Raw genomic sequence first — 25,424 nt, 5'->3', positions numbered from 1 at the left:
GTGCTTGGGGCCAAAGTGCCTGTGGGAGGCTGGGTCAGCAGTTTGCCGTTCCCAGCGTTCCCAGGAGCCGAGATGTTTACGGGCATTAAGGCCTGCCTTCAGCTGAAGCAGCTCCTAGACATCCTTTGCAGTCCCCGGGTTCAAAAACAAGGTACTGGGAAGAGAAACCCTTCAGCAGGAGGTGTCAGCGGCCTCCAAGGCCTTTGCTGATTAAGCCAAGCAGGGAGCAGGGCCCGTGAAATGGCTCTGGGCACTTGGGAAGGGGGCCTGGGATTCTAATTGTCTGCTGCCAAGGGGCCCCAGGAATCCGGGGGTGAAAGGCAGAGGGAAAAGGCGTGGGGCGGAGTTCATGAGCAGTGGGGAGAAGGGGAGGGAGGTCAGGGAAAGGGAGTCCTGAGGCTGCAGGCCACGTGGGGCTGGGGGCCACGGCAGAGGCTCGGGTCTAGGCCCTTCTGGGAGGTGGGATTAAGAAGTCACTTTTCCCCTCCAAACCTCACTTTCTTTATCTATAAAATAGAGAAAATAACACATCATAGACTTGTTATGAGGATTTAAGGAAATAATGTTTATAAAGCGCTTCCCAAATGCTCAATACCCAGTAAGCCGTCAGTAGATGCCAGGTATTATTTTTCCTGTTCTTGTGACCCATTATTATCGTTGGTTATTGTCTCAGCCCGTTTGGGCCACGTGTACTGGGCGGTTTAAACCGCACGTATTTCTCACAGTCCTAGAGGCCGGGGAGTGTAAGATCGAGGCACCACGGGCTCATTGGCGTCTGGCGAGAGCATGCTTCCTGGGTCAAATCTGTGTCCTCAGCAGGTGGAAGGAACGAAGGAGCTCTCTGGGGTCTCTTTTATAAGAACTCCACCCTCGTGACCTAATCAGCCACCAGTGGCCCCACCTCCTCACACCATTACCTTGGGGGTTAGGATCTAACACATGAATTTGGGGGGAACACGAGCATTTAGTCTATGGCAGTTCCCATGATCATATTCTGTGATTGTTATTATCAAGAGGAACTTGGTGGAAGAGAACTAAAACTGGGGATACAGCCCCTAGGCCACCGCTTCATTTCTCAAAAATTTCTCAGTTCACCTGAGGTTCCTGTTAAAATGCAGGTTCTAATTCCGCAGGTCTGGGGTAGGGTCTGAGGTTCTGCCTTTGTAACCTGCTCTCAGGTGATGCTCATGTGGCTGGTCCACAGCCCACACGCTGAATAGCCAGATGCTAAAACTACACTGTCCAGTATGGTAGCCACATGTAGCTGGTGAGCACTTGAAATGTGCCCAGTCCAGACGGAGGTGTGCCAGTAAGTGAAAAATCTACAGCAGATTTCAAAGGCCTGAGAAAAACAACAAAATAATGTAACATATCTGTCTAATAATTTCTTCTGATATTGATTGAAATTGATTGAAATTATAGGACATGGCTAGTTAAAAAAATTACTATCATAGTCTATTTCAGCTGTTTCTTTCTACTTTTTTGGATGAAACTACTAGAAAATTGTATATTACATGAGTACATGTGGTTCACATCTTGTTTCTGTTGGAGACCACTGCCCTCGAGCTTTCTTTGGCTTTGCTGGGCAATTCTCTTTGAAGAACTGAGCATTGGGAAGTGGGCCCTGAGTTCCTGACCTCAGACCCACAGAGATCCATGGGCAGTGAGAGGCGGAAGGGATGGACCTCAGGTCCAGGGAGGAGAAATGATCAAAATCACCCAATGGAACTTAGACTAAAGTCCAAGACTTTGTTCTGCAAGTCAGTTTGTGCTATGGCCATCCTAGGGCTGACCACAGATTCCTCTTCAACCTCAGTGTCTCCCCGGAGCCCAGAATTCATGACAGTGCTCTTTGGTGACAGGCAGGAGCAGCATGAGGCTGTGGCTGAGAGGACTGGTCCTCCAGGTGCTGAGATCTGCCCGGGGTACCTGCGGGTCTCCGGGGCAGCCGCCAACTCTACCTGCCCCTCAGAAGGTCGTGGCCACCTGGGAAGCCATCAGCCTGGGGAGGCGGCCAGTGCCTGAGTACTTCAACTTTGCTCATGACGTGCTGGACATGTGGAGTCAACTGGAAAAGGTGAAACTCACTGTGTCCTAGGGTCCCTCTTGACTTAGGAATTTGACAAGTCTTAAAATGGAAACTATTATTGTTGCAGCTTTAGGAAAAAAATTGTGACCAAGTTTTTGAGCTGTAGACATCCTTGCCCAATCCCTGGTGTGTCTCATTTCTGAGTCCAGACCACACAGTGAGAGAGTTACACCCCTTTTGATTCCTTTCCTGTCATTCTGATCAAGTGAAGGAGAAAGTTTTGTCTACTAGTAGTCTGTTTTTAACATCTCCCTCACGTCACACACGTCCCTTCTAAATAAGGCAAGAGCTTGGCTCAGGCTCAAGCTTTTCACAGATCACAGCAGATGCATAGAACTGAATTCAGATTATCTTGATTTCTCTGTGTGTCTCTGTGCACATGACTCCTTTATTTTCCCTTATGTTGTTGTGTCTCTCTCTGTATTTTATGTTAAAGGTACTAACTTTTTATTTATAGTAGGAGAAAATATAAACTTTATTTCAAAGAATTTATTTATGTTAATTTTAAGAGGAGCTTTCTTAAAGACAAAATATGAAATAAGTAATAGTATGAGTAGGTACAGGAACAGTCCAGTCCACTGTCAGTGGATATGGTAACATTTATGAAGGTGCTGTGAGAATGGCTGAGATTTTACACCTGCAAGCTTGGCGGTCAGACAGACGTGGCTCATCCACTTGAGTTGTGACCTTGGACACACACCTTGAGCTCTTTGGATCTCGTCTATTAAAAGCGAGTCATGCCATATGCTGCTTGGAATTGTGAGAATGAATGGAAACTGTCTGTGAGAGATGGAGCTGGGTGCTCCTTTCCTGTCTACGAAGTATAAGGGTTTTTTAGTTTTTTTAACCACACTAGGCTCATCCTTAGAAGACTTCTCTTAATGATGAAAACAAACAGGGTTAAGTCAGAAAAATGGTAGAATAAGGGCTTTCTAAAATTTTCTCTTCCCTAAAAGCAACCACAAAAACAATAAAAAAAAAAAAAAAACCTTAGAAAAATTGTCAGCATCAAATTTTCAGAACTCTGGAAACTAACCAAAAGCTGAAGTAATCCAGGGGATATTTATTAAAGAAACACTTACTCAAGATTTGGATGAATCTCAGTAAGGACAACCCTTGGATATTACCTCCTTATGCAAAAATACAGCCTTTATGACTATGCTGATACAAGTTTCAAACACATCTGATGAAGTTTAGCTTTCACAAACCAAGAGCTGCCAGAAAATAACAGCCTCTCCATTCTGCATGCATTTTGAAGCTTACCTGAAACCTGCCTTTTCTAAATGAATAATGTTAAGTTGAACTGTACATTTTAAAAACTTAATTGCCATTAAAGCAGAAATTATAAGGATGAAAAAAATGGCAATACATCTCGAATTGGTCTACATGCTAAATGTAATCTTTATAAAAATTCCAGGGGGTTTCTTTACAGAAATAAACAATCTTGTCCAAAGAGTCACATGGAAACACAAGGGACCCATAACAACCAAAAGAATCGTGAAAAAGAAACACAAAACTAGTGGACACACACTTCCTTATTTCAAAACCTACTACAAAGTTACAGTAATCAGGACTGTGTGAGGAAAAAAAAACCCAAAAATGACAGTGTGGTTCTGATATAAGGATAGACATGGATGAACAGGATAGAATTGAGTCCAGAAATAAATTCATAAATCTATGGTCAATTAATTTTCAGCAAAAGTGCCAAGAAAATTCAATGAGGAAAGAATGGTCTTTTCAACTAATGGTGCTGGCACAACTGGATATTCACATACAAGAAAAATGAATGTGGTCCCCTATCTCACACTACATACGAAAATTAATTCAAAAATGAATCAAAGACCAAAGTAAAGGAGTAAAAACTATAAAGTTCTTAGAAGAATATATAGGTGTATCTCCTGGATTAGGCAATGGTTTTGTAGCATAAGCAATGAAAGAAAATAGATAAATTGAACTTCATGAAAATTAATAGCATTTGTAGATCAAAATGAAAGACAGCCCTCAGAATAGGAGAAAATATTTGAAATCACGTATTTGCAACAAATATATATACATTTGTCTCCAATATAAAAATAACTCAGATTCAACAATAAGAAGATAAATAACCCAATGAAAATATAGGCTGTGGATTCAAACAGACATTTCTCTGAAGAATATGAACAAACAGCCAATAGACACATGAGAAGATGCTCGACATCTTTATCCATTAGGGGAATGCAGTCCCAACCACAGGGAGATACCTCTTCACGCAGAGTGACATGGCTAAAACCAAAACCAAAACCAAAACAAGTGAACAAACAAAAAGTGTTAAACAAAACAAATCAAGAAACAAACAAACAAAAAGAACATAAATACAAAACAGAAACAGACGCATAGACATAGAATACAAACTTGTGGTTGCCCAGGGGGTGGGGGGTGGGACGGGACAGACTGGGATTTCAAAATTTTTGATACTGACAGGCATATGCAGAATAGATAAACAAGATTATACTGTATAGCACAAGGAAATATATACAAGATCTTGTGGTAGCTCATGGAGAAGAAAAAAAGTGACAATGAATATATGTATGTTCATATATAACTGAAAAATTGTGCTCTACACTGGAATTTGACACAACATTGTAAAATGACTATAACTCAATAAAAAAATGTTTAAAGAACAAACAAACAAACAAACAAAAAGTGTTTGCTAAGAAGTATTAGCAAAGTAGAGAAATTAGAACCTTTATTCATTGCCAGTGGGAATGTAAAATGGCATGGATGCTGCGGAGAACAGTTTGGCAGTGCTTTAAAAAGTTAAACATAGAGTCATCATATGACCCAGCAATGATTTTCCTAGATATATATCCAATGGAATAGGAGACGTAATTTCACACAAAAATATGTACATGAATGTTCATAGCAACTTTATTCATAATAGCTCCAAAATGGAAGCCACCCTAATGTCCATCAGCTGATGAATGGGTAAACAATATGTTCTCTATCCATACAGTGGAATGTTACTTGGCCATTAAAAGGACTGTAACGCTGACACATGCTAAAACATAGATAAACCTTGAAAACATTATGCGAAGTGAAAGAAACCAGACACAAAAGGCCACATACTGTATAATTCCATTCATATCAAGCATCTGGAATAGGCAGCCATAGAGACAGACAGTAGATTAGGGGTTGCCAGGGGCTTGGTAAGGAGAGAAAAACTTGTGGCCACTAATCTGCAGAATATTTCTTTTTAGGATAATGAAAATGTTCCAGAGGTAGATGGTAGTGATGGTTACACAACTTTATGAATATTCTGAAACCTGTTGAATTGTTCATTTAAATATGGTGAATTTTATGGTGGGAGAATTATATCTCAATTTAAAAAGAGGAGGGCACAGAACAGTGTGAATCTAATGCTATCTTTGGCATTAAAAAGATGATGTGGAAAAAGGAATACATGTATGTTTGTCTAAAGAAACACTAAAAGGATGTGCAAGAAACTAATAGCATTGGTTACTCACTGAGGCAGGTGAAGTAAGGGAGCAGGTGGATTGGCACAAGGATGGGAGAAGCCTTCTCAATGCACATCTTTTCATACTGTTTTGATTTTTGAACCCTGTGAATGTAATACTTACTGTAAAATTAAATTTTCAAAAACCAAGGAAACAAAAATCCCCAACAGATGGTTTCAACCTCTCTTCTGCCTGCAACGCTGTCTAGGCTGGGCACCGGCCCCCAATCCCCGCATTCTGGTGGGTCGACGGAATGGGAGCAGAGGTCAAGTGGAGCTTTGAGGAGCTAGGGGAGCAGTCCAGGAAGGCGGCTAACGTGCTGGGAGGCGTGTGTGGCCTGCAGCCTGGAGACAGAGTGATGCTGGTGCTTCCACGGCTCCCGGAGTGGTGGCTGGTCAGCGTGGCTTGTATGCGGACAGGTCAGTGAGCAGGGCTGAGACTCCCAGTTGGGGCTGACATGACCTGCCAGAGCTTCGACAGCATCCACAGGGTTCGGGAGATGGAGCAAACTGAACCCAATGTGGAGTTTTGTTTATTTTCCCATTGCCCGACAATCACGAACTTGATCGGGTACAGGGCCAGATAGCACTGAAATTGATTAAAGCAGTCCAGTGTGAGACAAGCAGGGAGTGCCGAGGACTGTGGTGAACTGGAGCTCACATGCCTCGTCAGTCAGGGACAGCTGCTTCTCAACTCCAACCGAATGTTTCCTTGGGTGAATGAGGGCCAGTGTTTCCAGAACTTCTGATTTTGTAATAAACTGGATTTTTGTGGGGAAAAAAAAACCGTCTTCCAATATTTTCATGTTGACAACTAAATTGATATTTTTTAAATTCTGAATGGAATAAACTATATATATATATATATACACACACGCACACACATATATATATATATATATATTTTTTTTTTTTTTTTTTTTTTTTTGCATGGTGGTTTGGGAGCTGCCAGTGTCTGGAGAGTGATGCAGTTACAGATGAGAGACCTTTGTAACCAATCTAGATTAGTTTCACTCTTAGACTTCATGGCTCTCACCGTCACAGCTTTGCCTAGCTCCCAAGAAATGGGCAAGAAGTAAAAAATAATCAAAGCAATAAGATCAGCCCTGAAAGATTCCTCTTCCCACTGTCATGAATGCCCAGGACAGCAGATCATTGATCTTCTTGGGCTGTGTCTTCGAGCAGAGGAGGACGGGAAGCAAGAGGACACGGCCACAGAGCCCGGATAGCCCCTGCTGGCCCTGTCCGATGCACTTATTAAAAGGGCTGGAATTTTTAGGCTGATTTTACAAAAACAAGACAACTGCTTTCAGTGGAGTGCTGGTTTCTCCGCCCCCTCCCGGAGCTTTCCACCACTTACAGTGTTGTCCACCCCCTTCCAATCATGTTTGTAAATCTACCTGAAATTTGTTTTTACAAATAATACTTGCAAAACAGAGGGGTACAAAACCCACAACAGGAAATTAGCCTTTCTATATTAACAAGCTTAATTCAGCCATTTTGTGAATCAATTGTCCAACAACAAAAAAAAGGAGGCAGAAATTTTAATTTAATTCTTACATATTTTTTGCACACTATATAAAAGTGAGCACCATTTTAATATATCCAGCTCTGAGGAAAAGAAACAGGCACACTGGTTTGAGAACGTCTCCACACGGCATGACATTTAAGGTCCATTTAAATGCCAGGGCTGAGTTAAGGGAGCCCCTGTCCTTTTCTTGAGGACCTGCTATGCTCCAGGCACTGTGTTAGGCACTTCGTGTGATCAAAACTTCCTTTGGAGTATTACGATAATTATTTTTTCTATTTACCTAAATGTCTCCAGTTTCCCCAGTTATATAGATTCCCACATTTCTTTTTGTCCCAACTGAATAACTCAACACTGCATTCCCCACTGCAGCTTCCAGTCTAGCACCCTCTCCATTTTAGAGGCTACTCCAGCTGGACGTCCTCACATTCTCCCATTCCCACGTTCTCCACGTATGCATGCATCACTTTTCCTCTAGGCTACAGTGTTCAGCTCGTTTCTCTTACTGACAGCTCCTGGTCTCCACCATCTGCCTGGGCCCCCATAGCACCGCACACAATGCCGTGTGGAACAGACTTGTGCTGGAAGTAGCTAACACAGAGAGATGGCATGAAGAATCGTACTGTTCAGCTCCCAGAGTGTCCGTGCTGGGCTTTTCCTGTAAAAGTGTAGAAAATAGAAGGTTGATGAGAACATTGCTTTGGCACCCACCCGCTTCGGGATCGGCCCCTTCCTCAGTCTTCTGTTCTCACTCTCTGGCTGGGGTTGGATGACTGTAATTCTAAGATCCCTTTCCTCTTGTCTGTGAAATGAGAATGCTGGACTCGATGGAGTGTGAAGTGTTTAAAGCCTGCATTATGACACTTGAGTGATTTTTCAAGTGTCTGATTAAACTTTGGCCCTGCTTTCTGCTTCCTCATCCCTTCTCTTGGAAGAAGATGAACTCAGCTACCCTCAGAGTGGCTTTGGTTGAAGTAACATGGAGCCTCCACTGCTCCACCTACACCCCCGCCCCCCCTTGCCCCAAGCGATCCACATGCAACACTGAGTTTCACTGTAGCCTTTTGTTTGAAAAGCATGAAAAACCATTGAACTACGTAAACTCTAGGGCAATATAATGCAACGTTCAAGATCATGGGCTCAAGTTCACCACTGTCTGGGTTCACAATTCCAGCTCTGCAGCATATTAGTTATGTGATCTTGGGCAAGTTATAAAGTTATCTAAGGGCATAAAGGTTTAAGTCTTAGTTTTTCTGATCTGCAGAATGGGTATAATAGTATCTACTTTCCAGGGTTGTAAGAATTAAATGAAATAATACATGTAAAGTTCTTAGCATATATAAGCACTCTATAAGTACTTTCTGGATTTCAATATTATCATGAATAATGCTTTTTCTAGTTCAGGCATTCCAGCTCTCTCCAGCCCCTTCCTGCTCCTATCTGTGATGGGAATATGTGGTCTGGACCTGTTCGCAGGGGTCTTCCCTTGTTGCCCAGTCAACATCCCTTCTCTGTGTGGTATCAGGGGCTGTCATGATTCCTGGCATCTCTCAGCTGACAGAGAAGGACCTCAGATTCCGGCTGCAGGCATCCAAGGCCAAGTGCATCATCACCAATGACTCCACGGCTCCACAGGTGGACGCCATCAGTGCGGACTGCCCCTCTCTCCAGACCAAGCTGCTCGTGTCAGACAGCAGTCGGCCAAGCTGGGTGAACTTCCGGGAACTCCTCCGGTAAGTTGGGGGCTCTCCAGAGGACAGCATAAAAACGAGGCCAAGGCATTTCTCCTTTAAGCAGCAAGAATGCACTGCTGATTGCACACAAAGAGGGTGAATCAATCAGGAAGGAATACACACTTTGGAAGCCAGACAGACCTAGGACCTAATCCTGGCGACTACTGTAAGATCCTTCAGCATCACTCAGTCAGTACTAGACTTGTCACTAGCTTTTTTGTGCATTTACCTCTATAATGGTGATAATAATTACAGAGTTACCAGCCAGAATAAATGGGATGATCCATATGAGGCATTTAGTGCATAGTAGGTGGTCAGTTAATAATCTAATCGTCACTGCCATGTAGTGAGTGCTCAGTGTATGCCAGGTGTGCTAGGTAGGCATTCACCTACATTCATTCATGCAGCAAAGATTTAGTGAACATCTATTTTATGACAAGAATGGTGTTTGATGCTCAGAACACAATAATCAGACATTGTTTTATTTAATCCTTGGAAAAAACCCTATGAAGTACACTTTACCCTAATTTTACAAATGAGGAAACTGAGACTTGGAAAAGCAAAGTGACTTGTTCAAGATGCTAATAAGTAGTGAAGTCAGTGTTGGGGCATTTGCCTTTGAGCAAGGTCTGCTGGAAACCTATCTGGGCATTTGAGACTTTGTCTTGATTGGAAGCCAGAACCAAAAAGCAGCCCTCATAGGCGTCCACGCTGTTAAATCACAAATGCCTGTCCCCATAGATCAGCTGCATCAGATTCATCTGGGTGCTATTTAAAATTTATTTTATTTTTTGACTAATATCAACACTTGTCTCTTGTCCCTAGCTTAATTTAAAAGAGAACTTTGTGTCACGTACACTTACATGTTATAATTTTCAGGATTATAAGACCCACAAGCATGGATTATAAATAATGTGTCCTATATTTCCTAAAATATTATATTTCCTAAAATATTATATTTCCAATATACGGTACTTTCCTATACTATATTTTCATTATATTCCAATACAATGGTGAGCAGCTGAAACTTGAACAGAAAATAGTCAACACATGTAAGAAATAAAATTAAGCATGAAAGATATATTTTAAAGTTTGAGGACATGGTAAATACCTTTTAGATTGTTCTTTCCTACACTAGAATATAAGCTTTCTACTGTAAAATTATGGGAAATTACTTATTTATTTACCTAGCTATTTATTTATTTATTTATGTGGGGGTGCGGTTTTAAATACAGACTCCAAGGCCCCACTTAACCAGACATATCTGAGCAAGGGCCCTGGGAATCTGCATTTTCAAACATCTGCCCAGGTGATTTTGAAGAGTTGCCAGGTTGGTCCAGATCAGTGCTGTCCATTTTGGCCGTCATTAGCATTACTTGAGGAGCTTTCTAAAAAAAATAAATAATAACAATCGTCAAAGATTCTGATTTCACTTTCCCTCCAGGGTGGGGCCCAGGTAAGAATATTTCTTTTAAACATTTACCAGGTGGTCCTAAGATGCAGCCAGGGTTGAGAAACAGTGAGTTCGAAACTCTCCAGGTCACAGAACCTTAGGAATGACTCAGATCTCAAAACTCCAAATTTAGGGAACACTTTAGAACACAGCTCTAAATTACTAGGAGCTGAGGTGGGGGTGGGAACCGTGCCTCATGTGGGTGTGTTCCACCAGAAAGTCCTCACGCCCTGATAACAGCACAGGCTTTTTGACTGAGTCACTTGATCATTCTGAGCCTGAATTTTCTCATCTGCAAAAGGTTATAATGATAGTACCCACCCCACTAGGTGGTTCCTGTAGGGATCAGAGAAAATGCGGGCTGGAGCTTCCAGCACGTGCCTAACATGGAGTATTTAATAAAATGGTAGCCGGCTTGTTGTTGCACATATTTTTGTAACTATGACTATTTTCCCTACTAGCAGTATGCCCCTCGAATTTTTATACTTTACAGGGAGGCATCCACAGAACATAGCTGCGCGAGGACCAAGAGTCAAGACCCACTGGCCATCTACTTCACAAGCGGCACTACCGGGAACCCCAAGATGGTTGAGCACACACAAGCCAGCTATGGACTGGGCTTTGTGGCCAGTGGAAGGTATGAGGACCGCTTGTCTGGTGGGTCCAAGGAGCAGAAAGTAGGCAGATGAGCTGGAGGAATGTGAGTGAGGCAGAAAGTGGTAGGAGTTGAGATCAGACAGCTTGAGGGGGGCTGCAAATCAGGAAGGCTTTAGCTTTATCCTGAGTGAGGTGACAAGCCATTGGAGATTTTATTTTAAATTGTGGTAAAGCATATGTACCATTAAACTTACCATTTTAACCATTTTTAAGTGTATAGTTCAGTGTCGTTAAATGCATCAATGTTGTGCGATCATCCCCACCATCCATCTGCAAATCTTTTTCATCTTGCAAATCTGAAACTCTGCACCTATTATACAAAAACTTCCTATTCCCTACTACCCCCAGGCCTTGACAACAACTGTTCTGCTTTCGTCTTGATGAATTTGACTACTCTGGGAATCTCATAAAAGTGGAAATCATACAGTATTTTTCCTTTTGTGTCTGGTGTATTTTACTTAGCATGATGCCTTCAAGGTTCATCCATGTTGTAGCATGTGTCAGAATTTCCTACCTTTTTAGGGCTGAATAATATTCCATTGTGTGTATACACCAGTTTTGTTTATCCATTCATTCACTGATGGACACCTGGGTTGTTCCCACTGTTGCAGAAAAATGTGTTACAGCTCAGTTTTATAGCTCGGTGTTACAGCTCAGTTGTGACAGCAACCTAGATCCGGGTGAGACACCAAGCAGCGCTCGGAAAGTTGTAGAACTCAGGTTTATTTTGCCAGCAGGCTCAGAGGAGTTAACACTCCAAGCTCAGGACCCCGGCTGTAGGTTTACACAGGCTTTTATCAGCTGCCAGTTTACACTTTGCAACATCATATGCAAATTAGGTATAAGGAAAGCTGACTAATTAAGAACAAGCTTTGTAGAAATGGACCAATCAGGAGGGAGAGAAATAACCAATCAGGAGTGAGGGAAGTGGACCAATCAGGAGTGAGAGAAATAACCAATCAGGAGTGAGTTCCATGCAAATGAAGTACTACAAATGGACCAATCAGAAGCTAGGGAAATGAACCAATCAGGAGTGAAGGAAATAACCAATCAGGAGTGAGCTCAGGGAACCAATAGAATTTTAGGTGTAAGTAAGCTGTTTCAGAGGCAAAGAGTGAGATAGAGTCTCTGGGCCAGGGAACTGGATGGTGCTGGTAGGAGAGTAGTGGCCCTGCTTGGGGATCCTGCCGGTCTTATTATGGGGCTTTCTGCCTCACCACCTTTTGGCTCTTGTGAATAACACTGCTGTGAACATGGGTGCACAATAACTGCTCAAGACCCTGCTTTTAATTCTTCTGAGTATGCACCAGAAGTGTAATTGCTGGGTAAGATGGTGATTCTATGTAATTTTTTGAGGAACATTAGAGTATTATGAGCAGAGGAGTGACATGATATGATTTGTTTTTTGAAAGGATAACTCAGAATATTGGATTGAGAATAAACTGCAGGGGGCAAGGATGAAGCAGAGGACCACTTAAGAGGCCAGTACATTAAGAGACGAGGGTGGAGGCTTGCTTGCCTGGGGAAATAGCAGTGGAAGGAGTGAGAGGAGGTGAGATTCTGAAAGTATTTTGAATGCAGACCTAGTAAGATTTGATACGAGGTGAGAGAGAAAGAGTCAAGGACCATGCCAAGTTTATGTTTATACTTGCTAAACTATAACCCTCTCCAAGAAAGACTAATCATTTGTTTCTGTATCCCTAATGATAAGTGCTGAATAAATGTTGACTGAGTAAAGAAAGTGACCTTACCCCATTATGTGGAGATTATTTCTTCCCTTATATATCACTCCCAGTAGACTATGAACTGCTTGGAAGCATGGGATCTGTCTTTTTAATTCTGTACCGTTAGCCTAGGGCACAGGGAGGTAGAAAATGCTCAATAAATGCTTGTTGAGACAAAGGTTGACTTTATGGTTCTTATACAGATTTGACAAGCATAAGTGAGTACACACGGTAAGCAAGGCTCCAGATAGGGGAATGGATAATGTAATCCTTTTGAAAGATAGAAATATTGCTCGGAGTTCTGACTTACTTTCATTTTTGGCAGAAGGTGGGTGGCCTTGACTGAATCGGATATCTTCTGGAACACGACGGACACTGGCTGGGTGAAGGCAGCCTGGACCCTCTTCTCTGCCTGGCCTAATGGATCTTGCATTTTTGTGCATAAGCTGCCCCAAGTTGATGCCAAGACTATCCTGAACGTAAGAGACAAAAATACCTCTCGTGTGTTGAGTATAAATAAGATGAGTGGGATATAGGTTTTGAATTTGCAGGAGAAGAGACATGAGTCGGTGACAATAATGGTTCTTTGGTGCTCCTAGGACCTTCCATAATCTGGTTCATGCCCACTAGGCTACCTTGAATCGTTGCCTATCCTCTAGCTATGTCCCTAGACAGAAGACCACTTTGTATCTTCAAATCTCTGCACATTCTATTTTTTCTTCTTGGGGTGCCTCTCCTGCCACTACTTGCTTTCCTATGCTCATGTCAAAACCACAGTTACTTTTCAACACCTTGAGGGAAAATCATAACCTATTCCTCAACTTTATGTGCTACTGTCCATGGTGCTGAGCATAGGTATTTCCCCCAACTCTAGAGTCTCCTGCCCACCCTTCCAGGGTTTTCTCATACTTGACGTCCCCAGTAGAGACACAGGCATCCCTCCTCTGCCCGTCACTTCTTAACCACAATTTCTTAAAATATCAGGGGAACCACCTGCCCGTGTTCTTTGCACTGAAGCAAGCTGGATCACATGGCTAATAGGACAGACTGGGCCATCAGTCAGGCCTCTGATCCTTCTGATCCTACATCTTCCATTTACTAGCTGTGTGTCCTTGGGAAAGTCACCTAAGTTTCCCTGAACCTCGTGTTTATCATCCTTAGGAAAGAAAGGGATAATATAGTTGCATAGAGTTGCGGTGAGACTTAAATAATACTAGGCATATGGTCTGGCACGTAGTAGTTTCTTAACACATAGTGATTGTATTATCACCATTATCAACCTCACCATCATTATTAATCAGGTAGGGCTTGATCAACTAGTGTGTGCCTTCTCCCTCCACTGCCCCTAGTCCTGACATAATGTATATATTAGTTATCTATTGTTGTGTAGTAAATTACCCCAAAACATAGCAGTTTAAAACACAAATATTTATTATCTCAGTTTCTGATGATCAGGAATCTTGGAATCAGTTTAACAGGTAGTTCTGGATCAGGGTCTCTCATAGGGTTGCAGTCAGGATGTCAGATGGGTACACCCATGTTCATAGTAGCATTGTTCATAATAGCCAAAAGGTGGAAGCAACTCAAGTTCCATGGATCCAGATAAACAAAATGTAGCACATGCATACAATGGATTACGATTTAGCCTTTAAAAAGAAGGAAATGCTGACACGTGCTACATCATCTTGAATATATTATGCGAAGCGAAATACGCCAGCCACAACAGAACAGATAATGTACCGTGTCTTACCATCATCAAATTTGTAGAGACAGAAAGTGGAATGGTCAGGGGCTAGGAGAAAGGGAAATGAGATGATATTTTGTAACGGGTAGAGAGTTTCAGTTTGGGAAAATTAAAAAAAAAATTCTGGAGGTGGATGGTGGTGATGTTTGCACAACAGTATGAGTTTACTTAATACCACTGGTAAGTACACTTAAAAATGGTCAAATTGGTTAATTTTATGTTATGCTTACTTTGCCACAATAATAAGAAAAAAAGATGTCAGCTAAGACTGCAGTTATTTTGAGGCTTGACTGGGGCTGGAAACTATGTTTTAAAACTCACTCATGTGGTTTTTAGAAAATTTCAGTTCCTCACTGGCTGTTGGCCACAAGCTTCCGTTCCTCACTACGTGCACTTGTCCACTGGAGGAGTTGAGCATACTCACAACACAGGGAGTGATTCAAGAGAGGGAGAATGACAGCATCCAAGACGGAAGCCATAGTTTTTGCATAACCTAATCTCAAAAGTGACATCTGCATCATGCTACTGGTCACACGGACCAAATTTTGTGTACGTTGTGGGAGGGGACCCAGTTGGAACACTAGTAGGTGGGAGTCATTCCAGGCCATCTCAGAGGCTGGATACTACACACAGTGCTCAATTTTTCTCCTCTGGTAATTGGAATGTGAAGACCCAATTCACTTGCTCCAACTCCATGAAGTCCCTCCTCCCTAGTGACTCTAAGAAGATCTTCCGCCCTTTGTTTTTGTTTAGACTCTGTCCAGGTTCCCGATCACCACCCTCTGCTGTGTCCCCACCATCTTCCGGCTGCTTGTGCAGGAGGATCTAACCAGGTAGGGCCCATCTTTTTGGTGCTTTGGGGGCCTAAGTATGTAAATATATAGCACAGGTACCCCCCTCCACCACCCACACACGCACACATACACCCTCTCATTCCAACTTTCTGTCTCTTGGTCTCTCTCACACACACATAGTCACAAGTACACATACCCATATCCTTTGCAGATACCTCTCAATGAACTTCTGGTGGGGGGGAGAGTGTAGCTCAATGTAGAGTACATGCTTAGCATGCACGAAGTCCTGGGGTTCAATCCCCAGTATCTCAAATCAATCAATCAATCAATCAATCCATCCATCCATCCATCCTTCCATCCATCCATCCATCCTAATTACCACCCACTCCTGAAAAAAAAAAAGAATAAACTTCTGGCCCTAGGAATTTGCATCCAGATGGAACTGATTAGATCTGACAGTCTGAAATTTCAGAGCTCGAGGTAGGCGGTCTCCCTAATCCCATGTATCTGGCCATGAAGCACCTAAGAGAGCTAGTTCTTCCATGATTGTCAAGATTAATTTTATGATGTATGGATTCATCCCATTCATTGATCTGTTGTAAATTATCTCCACAGCATGAGTTGACCAAAATCAGACTCTGAATGATTTGTTCAAACAAAATGTGGTTGAAAGATACTCAGTAATATTAAGTAATAGTCAAACCAATTTGATCCAAAGAGGAAAATGATAACAAATGTATTTGCAATCACTGATTTTTCACATTTTGGATAGTTTATTGAATGGAGGAGTTTTGCAATATATTTAATATTTGTCAGAATTTTTGTGTTCCTAGAGGGCCACTTTCTATATTTTTAGTTTTTAATTTATCTTTTTCAACACGTAGTTGTCCCAACCAATTTAATATCAATTAGTTTATTTACAACTAAATCATTTTGGCAAATTCACCTGAAATTCACCATGTTATACCGAAGTCTACTAAGTGAGTTTCTGATTTTATTCCAAACTCAAGTTGGATTTTTTTTTTTTTTAATTACCGGTACATGAGGAACATGCCTGCAAGGCCGGGGCACTTGGAGCAGATTATAAAGTATGGGAGTTTATGCTTTAGTGCCTTCAGGTGTCTGGACCGAGGCAGCAGTGCTGGAGTGTGGGGTTGGGATAAGGGTCCTGACACAGGTGGCCTTGTCTTCCAACTGAAAAGGTACCAGTTTCAGAGCCTGAAGCACTGTTTGGCCGGAGGAGAGGCCCTGAACCCTGACGTGAGGGAAAAGTGGAAGAGCCAGACAGGCCTGGAGCTGCACGAAGGCTACGGCCAGTCTGAGACAGTGAGTGCAGCCGGGCCCTGCCCCTTCCCCAGCACCTCCGCCTGAGCCCCCTGCCAGCTGCTGGGGAAGGCTGGTCTGCAGAGCCTCCTGCCTTGCTGGCTGTCATCTCTGTGAAACACTCAGGGACTGCCCTGCCCACAGGGAGGAGAAGCTGTTTGGGAAGGGATAAATTTGGGAGTTTGAGATTTGCAAATGATGATCACTATATATAAAAGAAACCATATTTCTTCTGGATAGCACAGGGAATTATATTCAATATCTTATAATAACCCTTAATGAAAAAGAATATGAAAATGAATATATATATACATATTTGTATATATATGCATGACTGGGACATTATGCTGTACACCAGAAATTGGCACATTTAACTGACTGTACTTCAATTAAAAACAAAACCCAAAACTCCATTAGCCTTTCTTCCCTTTTAGTTGAAAGGTAATTTAAAATAATTTCACAATGACACCTTAGCCAGCAAACTAACTCTTGAGGCCGAAGGTGTTTGCCTTCACCAAGACAGCCTACGTCTGTCTCTGGTCAGAGCCCAAGATCTTAAACAGTATTCTCTATAGCCATCCAGGCACAAATCTGGCGATCAGCTGAGTCTTTGGCTTCATGACACGTTAAGTTCTTCACGTGCCTATTTGAGTGTTCAGTAAGTGATTCTCGTCTATGAAAAGAAGGGAAAGAAGGAGGGAAAGAAGGAAGGAAGATGAAAAGTAGAGAAAGGAAGAGAATGTAGAAGACGAAAGGAGGCGAGAAAAAGAATTAGAAGGCACAGTGAGAGAAAAGGTATGGACCAGGAAGGAAATGAAGAAACAAGCTCCCTCCTTATTGGTTCTGGTGTCTCTCCAGGTTGTGATCTGTGCCAATCCCAAAGGCTCGAAAATCAAGTCAGGATCCATGGGGACAGCATCCCCACCTTACGATGTGCAGGTAGGCAGCCTCTCCCAACTGTTGGTGAAGGTTGGTTCCTTCCAAGAGGAGAGCAAAACACACATCTGGATTAGCAACACGGGACTCGGCTAGCAGATGGCCTGGTTGTGCAGACTTCTAGACACCGTCCTGTGATCTCTCCACCAGATTGTAGATGATGAGGGTAATGTCCTGCCTCCAGGAGGAGAGGGGGATATTGCCATCCGTGTCAGACCCACCCGGCCCTTCTGTTTCTTCAGCTGCTATTTGGTAAGTGGCCATTTTCACAGTAAGTGCTGTGTGCCAAGCATTGTGCTCCGTGCTTTATACACATCTATTTGTTTAACCTTTGTAGTAACTGCAGGAGGTGGATTGGCACTGTTATTGACAAGATGCCATTATTGACAAGGAAGCTGAAAGATGAAGTGACTTATCCAATGTCAATTACCTAGTGTGTGTAAGGACAAGGGATGTGAATGTGGATATGCCTCGAGTGCAAACTTATAAGGGCAACACCAGCATTTTAACGATGAGAAACTCAAGGTTCAGCGAAGGGAAGGGACTCACCAAAGGTCAAACTGCAATTTCGTGCCAGAGCCTAGTTTTCAGGACTCTCTTTGTCTTGAGTCGTGTCTGGATAAATGTTCCCTGGCAGTGCTGTGTCCTAGGATTCTAGTCCACGTTTCTGTGATAATCTAACGATCACCTCTCCCTTATACCCACCCTGGCTGGTGTTCACAGTGGGTGATTCAAATGTGCAGCCAAGCTTTATAGGAATTCTATCTGCTGTGCATCAGTTACCATATTGAAAAGAGCAGATAAAAATCAGCTCATTTGTTCCTGGAACGTTGTATGTGTATTTTAGCAGCTTTTCTGTGACCACTAGAGAAATACTCTTTCACGGTATTTTATTTAAAGTCCCTGAAACCTACCTACAGAACAGCAACAACAGCCACATAGTAATTTCATCCGGCAGAGATAATATCAAAATGTAAGTGTATTTCTTTCTCACAGTTTTTGTAAGTGAAAGTAAATCCCTGACCTTCCTGAAGAATTTATTCATTCATTATTCATTGAGTGTCTCCTTTACACCTTTAGGTATACAGCACCGGACAGACCCATGTCTTCTTAGAACTTACATACAGAACCTCTCTGGGTCTGTGATCATTCCATTGAGCAAGTGAAGTAATTTGTCAAGTTATTTGCTCTTTTCTTTCTGGATCATTTTTAACTGAAGGGAAAAAAAGATAAATCTCTTCATGAGAATCATTGTATACAAAAATTAATAGAGGTCGCAGCCCAGGGTTCCTGTGTGAATGATGAGAGGTCAGTAGACCGAACAGTTAAGCCTGTCCCCCCTCATCAGCAGGCACATTTCAAACTCATGTTGACCACTTCCAAATAGCTGAAATTGCAAAATGTCCACTAAATGACTATGCCTATGTCAATTTTACATCCAGTATAAGGAATCTGCTTATTTTCCTAAGGAAACAAACTGTCAAAGACACAATGTCCATTACAGTGTTGTTTATCACAGACAAAAAATGGGGAGGAACTATCTGAATTATTTTTTTAAGTTTTAGTTTTATTTTTGGGGGGGGGGTTGGGGGAGGTGGTAATTAGGTTTATTTATTTAATGGAGGTGCTGGGGATTGAACCCAGGACCTCGTGCATGCTAATCCTGTGCTCTACCACTGAGCTATACCCTCCCCATCCTGAATTTCTAACAGTGGGAAATTCGTTATATAAATGATATTATAGCATTGCACACACGCACACACAAAAACAGAAACAAAAAATAAGAGAAAAAAGGAAAGAAAAAGAGAGAAAAGAAAAGGGAAAGAACAAAAAAGGAAAAAGAACCCAAATTCCTAACATGAAATTGTTTGAATAAATAATATTACAGCCACCCAAGGGAATATTTTTAATTAATAAATATTTAATATTATAGTACATTAGGCTTTTATTCTTATAAGGAGATGCTTACAGTATATTGTCAACTGAGGTAAAATTGGACTGTAGAAATATATGTATAGTATGTTCCATATTCACACAAATGTGCGTATGCATAAAATCACAGATAAGCCATGAAAAAGTCCTATACATGAGATCAAATTTTTACCCTTGGTTATCTGAAGAGTGAGACTGATCTTTTGTCATCCTTCATTTTTATGCTCTATTTATACTATAAGAGACATGTAATTGTCTAATACAGAGATGATAAAAAATTTTCAATGAAGTCTATGCAAGCGAAGGTCCTCAAGTATAGTTTAATACATAATTGGCACCATATCACAAATGCAACTTTATAATATGTACTTATTTTTTAATTCTTTTTTTTAAGTTGAATTACAGTCAGTTATAATGTATCAATTTCTGGTGTACAGCATAATGTCCCAATCACACATATATACATATATTCGTTTTCATATTCTTTTTCATTAAAGGTTATTACAAGATATTGAATATAGTTCCCTGTGCCCTACAGATGAAATTAACATTGAATTATGTCATGAATCTTTTTTATGGCACAAAGTGTTTTGGGAAAAAGTCCATCTTCTATGGCTACTTGGATTGCCTCCAGTTTGGGAGTGAATGTGGTTGCTATGCTTTGTCTAGAACATTCCCTTCCCAGGGCCCTTGCTCTGCGGGCGGTGCTTTGACTCCATCCTCCCGTGCCCAGCCTCACGACAGGTGTCATTACCTGAGAAAATTAGAGCTTTATCCATAAAAACATTATCATAAATCTCAACATCTAGTAGAGCGAGTCTCTCCTTCTTACTCAACTTCTTTAGAAATATTGCACTTGCTCTTGGCCGTCCGCTTTTCACATGCACGTTAGAATCAAGCTGTCAAGTTCTATGGAAACTGTTAGCATTTTAGTTGGAGTTGCATTGTTTTTAGATCAATTTGGGGAGAATCAACATCATTCGGCTATTAAGTCTATCTTTCCATTTATTCATATCTTATTTAATGCTTTGTGCAATTTTATATTGTCTGTGTATGCTTCTCATAGATTTTGTGTTAGATTTATTTTTAGGTATTGACAACTTAGCTTTTTTCTTTGTCTTTCAGAATACATTTTGAAAGTTGAAGTATAATTTACATACAATAAAATGCTCCCATGTTAAACGCGTGTAAAATGTAAACGCAATGACCTTTGACAAATGGTCACTGTGTTAACCACCACTGCAGTCAAGATATAGAACATTTTTATTACCCTAAAAAGTACCCTTGCGTCCCTTTACAGCCAATCCTTAGCCCCCAGGCAATTGCTAAATTATTTGTTGTCACTGAAAAATATTTTTTTAATAAGAACTTCATGTAAATGGTGTCAAAGTACTAATTTGTGTGTGTCTGGTTCCTTTGACGCAGCATAATGTTTTCGAGATTCATCTCCATTGTTGCACGTGCCAGTAATTTGTTTCTTTTTCTTGCTGAGTAGTAGCTTTGAGGATCAGAGTTTGATGTTTTATCTCTTTCTTCCACCCTTGCCTTTCAGCCAGCCTCTTGCTTTCTATCTTCAGTGATTCCTGAGCACAAAGAGTATCTGTGTATTCTTCTATCCTAAAACAAACAGAGCCAGTAACTGCCTTGTGCCCACCCTCCGGTGTGCGAATGTGCTGCCTAGACCCTTCTATGGGTGGTAGTGGGTGGCTGTCCCTAATGCCTTCCTGGCAGCTTCCTTCCAGTTAAAAGAGGGAAAACCCATAGGTTCATGGCTCCCTGTCCAGTGGGGACTTCTGGCCACTGGACTTCCTGTTGAGAAGTCCCCAGCCTTCTGCACAGGGCTGCTTGGGACTGACGTGTGTCCTAAGTGGCTGTGCTCAGATGGCTCTTCCTGGGCTCACTTTGTCTTTCAGGACAATCCTGAGAAGACAGCAGCGTCAGAACGAGGGGACTTTTACATCACAGGCGACAGAGCCCACGTGGACAAAGACGGCTACTTTTGGTTCATGGGAAGAAATGACGATGTGATCATTTCCTCAAGGTCAAGTTGTCTGCTCTCTGCCTCCCCCTTTGAAGCTTCATCGGGGAGGGGTGGTCACCTGGAAGAGTTTCTTTTTCTTTTCCAGCTACCGAATTGGACCCATTGAAGTGGAAAGCGCCCTTGCTGAGCACCCTGCTGTCTTGGAGTCTGCTGTGGTCAGCAGTCCAGACCCCACCAGAGGAGAGGTAACTAGGCCAGCCAAGAACATTGCCTCCCGGTTCTGTGCCTGTGAGCACCCAGCAGAGTGAGCTGCAAGGCCCAGAACCCCCCACATCCCCAGGTACCACAAGGTCTGAAATGCCACCATCAGACAGACACACATCCATTTTGGTTAAGCATTGTCCTCATGTCCTTAGAGATACACATACTCTCTAGAAGGATATAAACAATTTAGTGTCGAGTGGACAACAGAACTGGGTCCCAAAGGGACTATTAGGTGGGAGATCTTGGTGGCAGGTACAGACTTTCTCATCCATTCTGTTCGATAAAAAAATCCTTTTACATTTGCAGATGAGGACATAGTGAGCACACCAAACATGGTTGCTGGTGGCTCTAACCTGGGAGGGATAGCCAACTTGAGGGAGGACCGAATAAATATCCCAAATGACCTGGATATATCAGAAAGATGGGCCAAATTTAATAAGCTAGCCTCTCTCGGGAGAAATGCACATTCCTTCTATGGGTCCCAGAGGAACAGACAGTGTGAGAGAAATAAAGTCATAGGCAGATCTATGTACTTTTCACCGGCTGTAAATCCAGCACAATCCTAAAGTGCAGTGTAGTTACCTTATGAAAGTTTGTACAACATCAGGCTGTATTCTCAGAAGCATCACGGCAGAGGAGTGATCCGTGAAGTCTGGGCCCTGGACTGGTCACAGCTATATCTCCTGGGGTTCTTCTTTTACAGATTTCTAGACCTCAAGTCAGACTCGCTGAATCAAAGTGACTGGAGATGCAGCCCTAAGGAATCTTCATTTCGTCCAGAAGCCCCTAGCCAAGTGATTCTGATGCCCACTAAAATTTGAGGTCACTAACACAGAGTGAGGGACATGAGAGTCCCATCTATGTGATGGAGAAATTATACCTGGAAATGTATGCCTAGCTCTGCATGTCATGAATGAATTGGACCTGTGGCAAACGGCTGTGTGCTCAAAGCCTAGTGCTCAGAACCGAGCCCAGCACATAGAAAGTGTCTGAGAAATGCTTGGTAGTCATAGCAGTAAGAGAAAGCCCTTCCTAAAAACCAGATCTGTCTGAACATGAAATGGTAGTGAGATGCCCACCTTTGCAAAGTATGCAAAGACAGTGAACCAGCACTTAGGGTGTTGTTGACAGAGTTGTATGGTGGCCTTTGAACTCTTCCGTTCCTATTGGAAAACATGTTTTATTGTACCCGAGTTTGAGACTCATTCTCCTCCTTGGCAGGAGGCAGCCTGCAAGAAAGATGTGGGCAGAGAGAGCCAAGGTGCAGAGTGTCTCTCAGGATGCCTGAAACAGCTGTGTAGCAAAATGCTCGCTGATTGCACACACTCACACATGCAGCCTCACAGAGACTCACCTCCCCTTGCAAGTGGTCTGCAGTTTCCCCTCATCCTGCTTGTCCAAACCTATACCCAGCTGCCTTCCTAGTCATGAAAACCTGTAAGTAATTGGCCGTGAGGAGTTTGTGAATCTCCTCTCTCCAAACTATTTGCATCCTAAGAAAAATCACCTTGGCTCCTAACTGTGTCATTTCGTGTATGGGGAATAGTTTGGAGAATTGGACTCCGAAATCACTCCACAGAAGCCACAACTCCCAATAGCTGATACTGGGAAGACAAGTCATACGGAAAAACAAAATTGGTGGTGTCCAATTTGCTGGCTGAGTCCAAGGCACTGATAGAACTTTTATGTCAGACTGGTAAACGTGAGCACATATTCACAAGGCTAGGATAAGGAGGAAAGAGTTGTTGTATGAGGTCCAACTTTCTCAGTTTTGTTTTTGCTTTCCAACAGGTGGTAAAGGCGTTTATAGTCCTTTCTCCAGCCTACTCCTCACGTGATCCAGAGACGCTAACCTGGGAACTCCAGGAGCATGTGAAGAGGGTGACTGCTCCATACAAGTACCCCAGGAAGGTAGACATCGGACGATCTAGGACATGCTAAGCTGGGGAACGGAACGGGCACATGCTCCCTGGAATTGCACTCAGGGAGGGGCTCTGGGGAGACGACCCTACACATAGCCCTGGCTGCTCCTTCAGCCCTTTCCTCCTGTTTCTTCCGAGTAGCACACTGGGTTCCCACTCTAAGAACTGGCCATAAGCCAGGTTCAGGGGGTGGTGCTGAAATGCTCTTGGAAATACCATGCCAGGCTCGCTGTTTTGATTGTTGCCACTTGGGAGAACCAGGAATCAGGGAGTCTTTCCAATGAAGTGGCAGAGGGGAATGGCTCTTTCCAGACAAAAAAAAAAAAAAAAAGTCTTTCTGGGAATCGATGATTTCAAAGCGTTTTTGTTTTATGGCAACTAGGTGGAATTTGTTTCAGAACTGCCGAAGACGGTTTCTGGAAAGATCCAAAGGAGTAAACTGAGACGCCAAGAGTGGGAGAAATGAGAGGCAACCTCGGAAAGGACCCCCTGTAGGCCTCTGGAGCGTCTGAAAGGAACTGGGGGATCAACGGTTAGCCCCCACTTGGCGCATCATCCCATCATCCCTTTGACCCTTCTGACGTCAAAGGCTTCCAGCTTCCAAATAAGCATCTCCAGAATCACTGCGTGACCCTGGAAGAGAGCAGAACGTCGTTAACCCAGAGTTCACAGCCACTGCCCAGACAAGCAGATGTTCGGTGGCTTGACTTCCCCCTCTGTCTGGAGGCATCCTTAACAACTGCCCACTGGTCTTTCCTCCTCAGAGCTTTCAGCTATCCCGCCGAAGGACAGGTCACCAGAGCGCTGGGGCACTTGCGATCTCATTCACTGCCAGTGAGAGTGTAGCCACTTGACCCTTTTTAAAAAAGTAATTAATTAATTAATTTTTTAAATTGAAGTACAGTCAGTTACAATGTGTCAAGCCGGAAAGAGAGAGAGAAATACCACTTGCCCCTTTTGATAAAGCTATTCGGTAATCATATCCAGGGCCGTAAAATAGTGGTCATACCCTTTAGTTCAGAAACGCCATCTTTCGTAGTCACTGCAAAAGATAGGATTCAAAAGATATTCACTGTTTAAGACCATGAAAAAGAATGGAAAGAGAATGAATGCCTAGAAATTTGTTTTTTTTAATCTATTTTTATATATAGTGGCTAACATTTGCAAATCTCAAACTCCTTAATGTATTCCTTCCCCCTTCCATAAGATTGTTTACTATGTCTGCGAGTCTGTTTCTGTTTTGTAGATGAGGTCATTAGCATCTTCTTTTTTTCTTTTTTAGATTCCACATGTGAGTGACATCATATAAAAAATAAATTTCTTCTGTATAGCACAGGGAGCTATATTTAATATTTTGTAATAACCTTTAACAAAAAATATGAAAATGAATATATATATATGTGTATATGCATGATTGAGACATTGTGTTGTATGCCAGAAACTGACACATTATAACTGACTGTGCTTCAATTAAAAAAAAAAATGAATACCTAAACAATGGGACGGTGATTAACTAAATTGTAGTGGATTCACTCAATAACAGCTTATGTGGTCTTTAAAAAGATGCCTTGGGGGAAATTTGAGTTAAATTAATTTTAAATCAGAATAAAAATAATGTATGTACAGTGGGGAACCACAACTTTGAAAGGTAAAGGAAAACTACAGATGGAGAAAAGACTAAAGAGAGATACGCTGAAATGTTAATAGTAATTTTCTTGGATATTGAAAATAATGGATGATAGATCTTTTTTTCCTTTCCCCTACAATTCACTATTTTCCAAGTTTTCTCAGTGAGTATATTTAACTCTTTTAATGAATAAATTATTTTAAAGAAATCATCCCCCAACACCA

The 25,424-nt window shown here is 42.2% G+C and overlaps 1 protein-coding gene across 5 annotated transcripts; it reads left to right on the top strand.

Moving 5' to 3' along the window:
* ACSM5 (acyl-CoA synthetase medium chain family member 5) lies at positions 1–25,424 on the top strand. 5 transcript variants are annotated; one of them, XM_074346251.1, is made up of 14 exons: positions 1–151; positions 1,863–2,077; positions 5,792–6,002; positions 8,636–8,843; positions 10,790–10,933; positions 13,006–13,156; positions 15,175–15,254; positions 16,418–16,541; positions 17,397–17,477; positions 17,625–17,726; positions 21,320–21,447; positions 21,533–21,632; positions 23,443–23,562; positions 23,956–25,424. In XM_074346251.1, the coding sequence occupies exons 1-14, from the start codon at positions 73–75 to the stop codon at positions 24,037–24,039; spliced, it is 1,827 nt and encodes a 608-aa protein (XP_074202352.1). In that variant the 5' UTR covers positions 1–72; the 3' UTR covers positions 24,040–25,424. The 5 variants fall into 5 exon arrangements, with proteins under 5 accessions (XP_074202352.1, XP_074202353.1, XP_074202351.1 ...); XM_074346252.1 differs by having other exon boundaries at positions 13,003–13,156; positions 23,972–25,424; XM_074346250.1 differs by having other exon boundaries at positions 13,003–13,156.

The sequence above is a fragment of the Camelus bactrianus genome, chromosome 18 (assembly GCF_048773025.1).
Source record: "Camelus bactrianus isolate YW-2024 breed Bactrian camel chromosome 18, ASM4877302v1, whole genome shotgun sequence".
In the NCBI taxonomy this organism is placed as follows: Eukaryota; Metazoa; Chordata; class Mammalia; order Artiodactyla; family Camelidae; genus Camelus; species Camelus bactrianus.
This window is presented reverse-complemented; position numbering and strand designations above follow the sequence as displayed.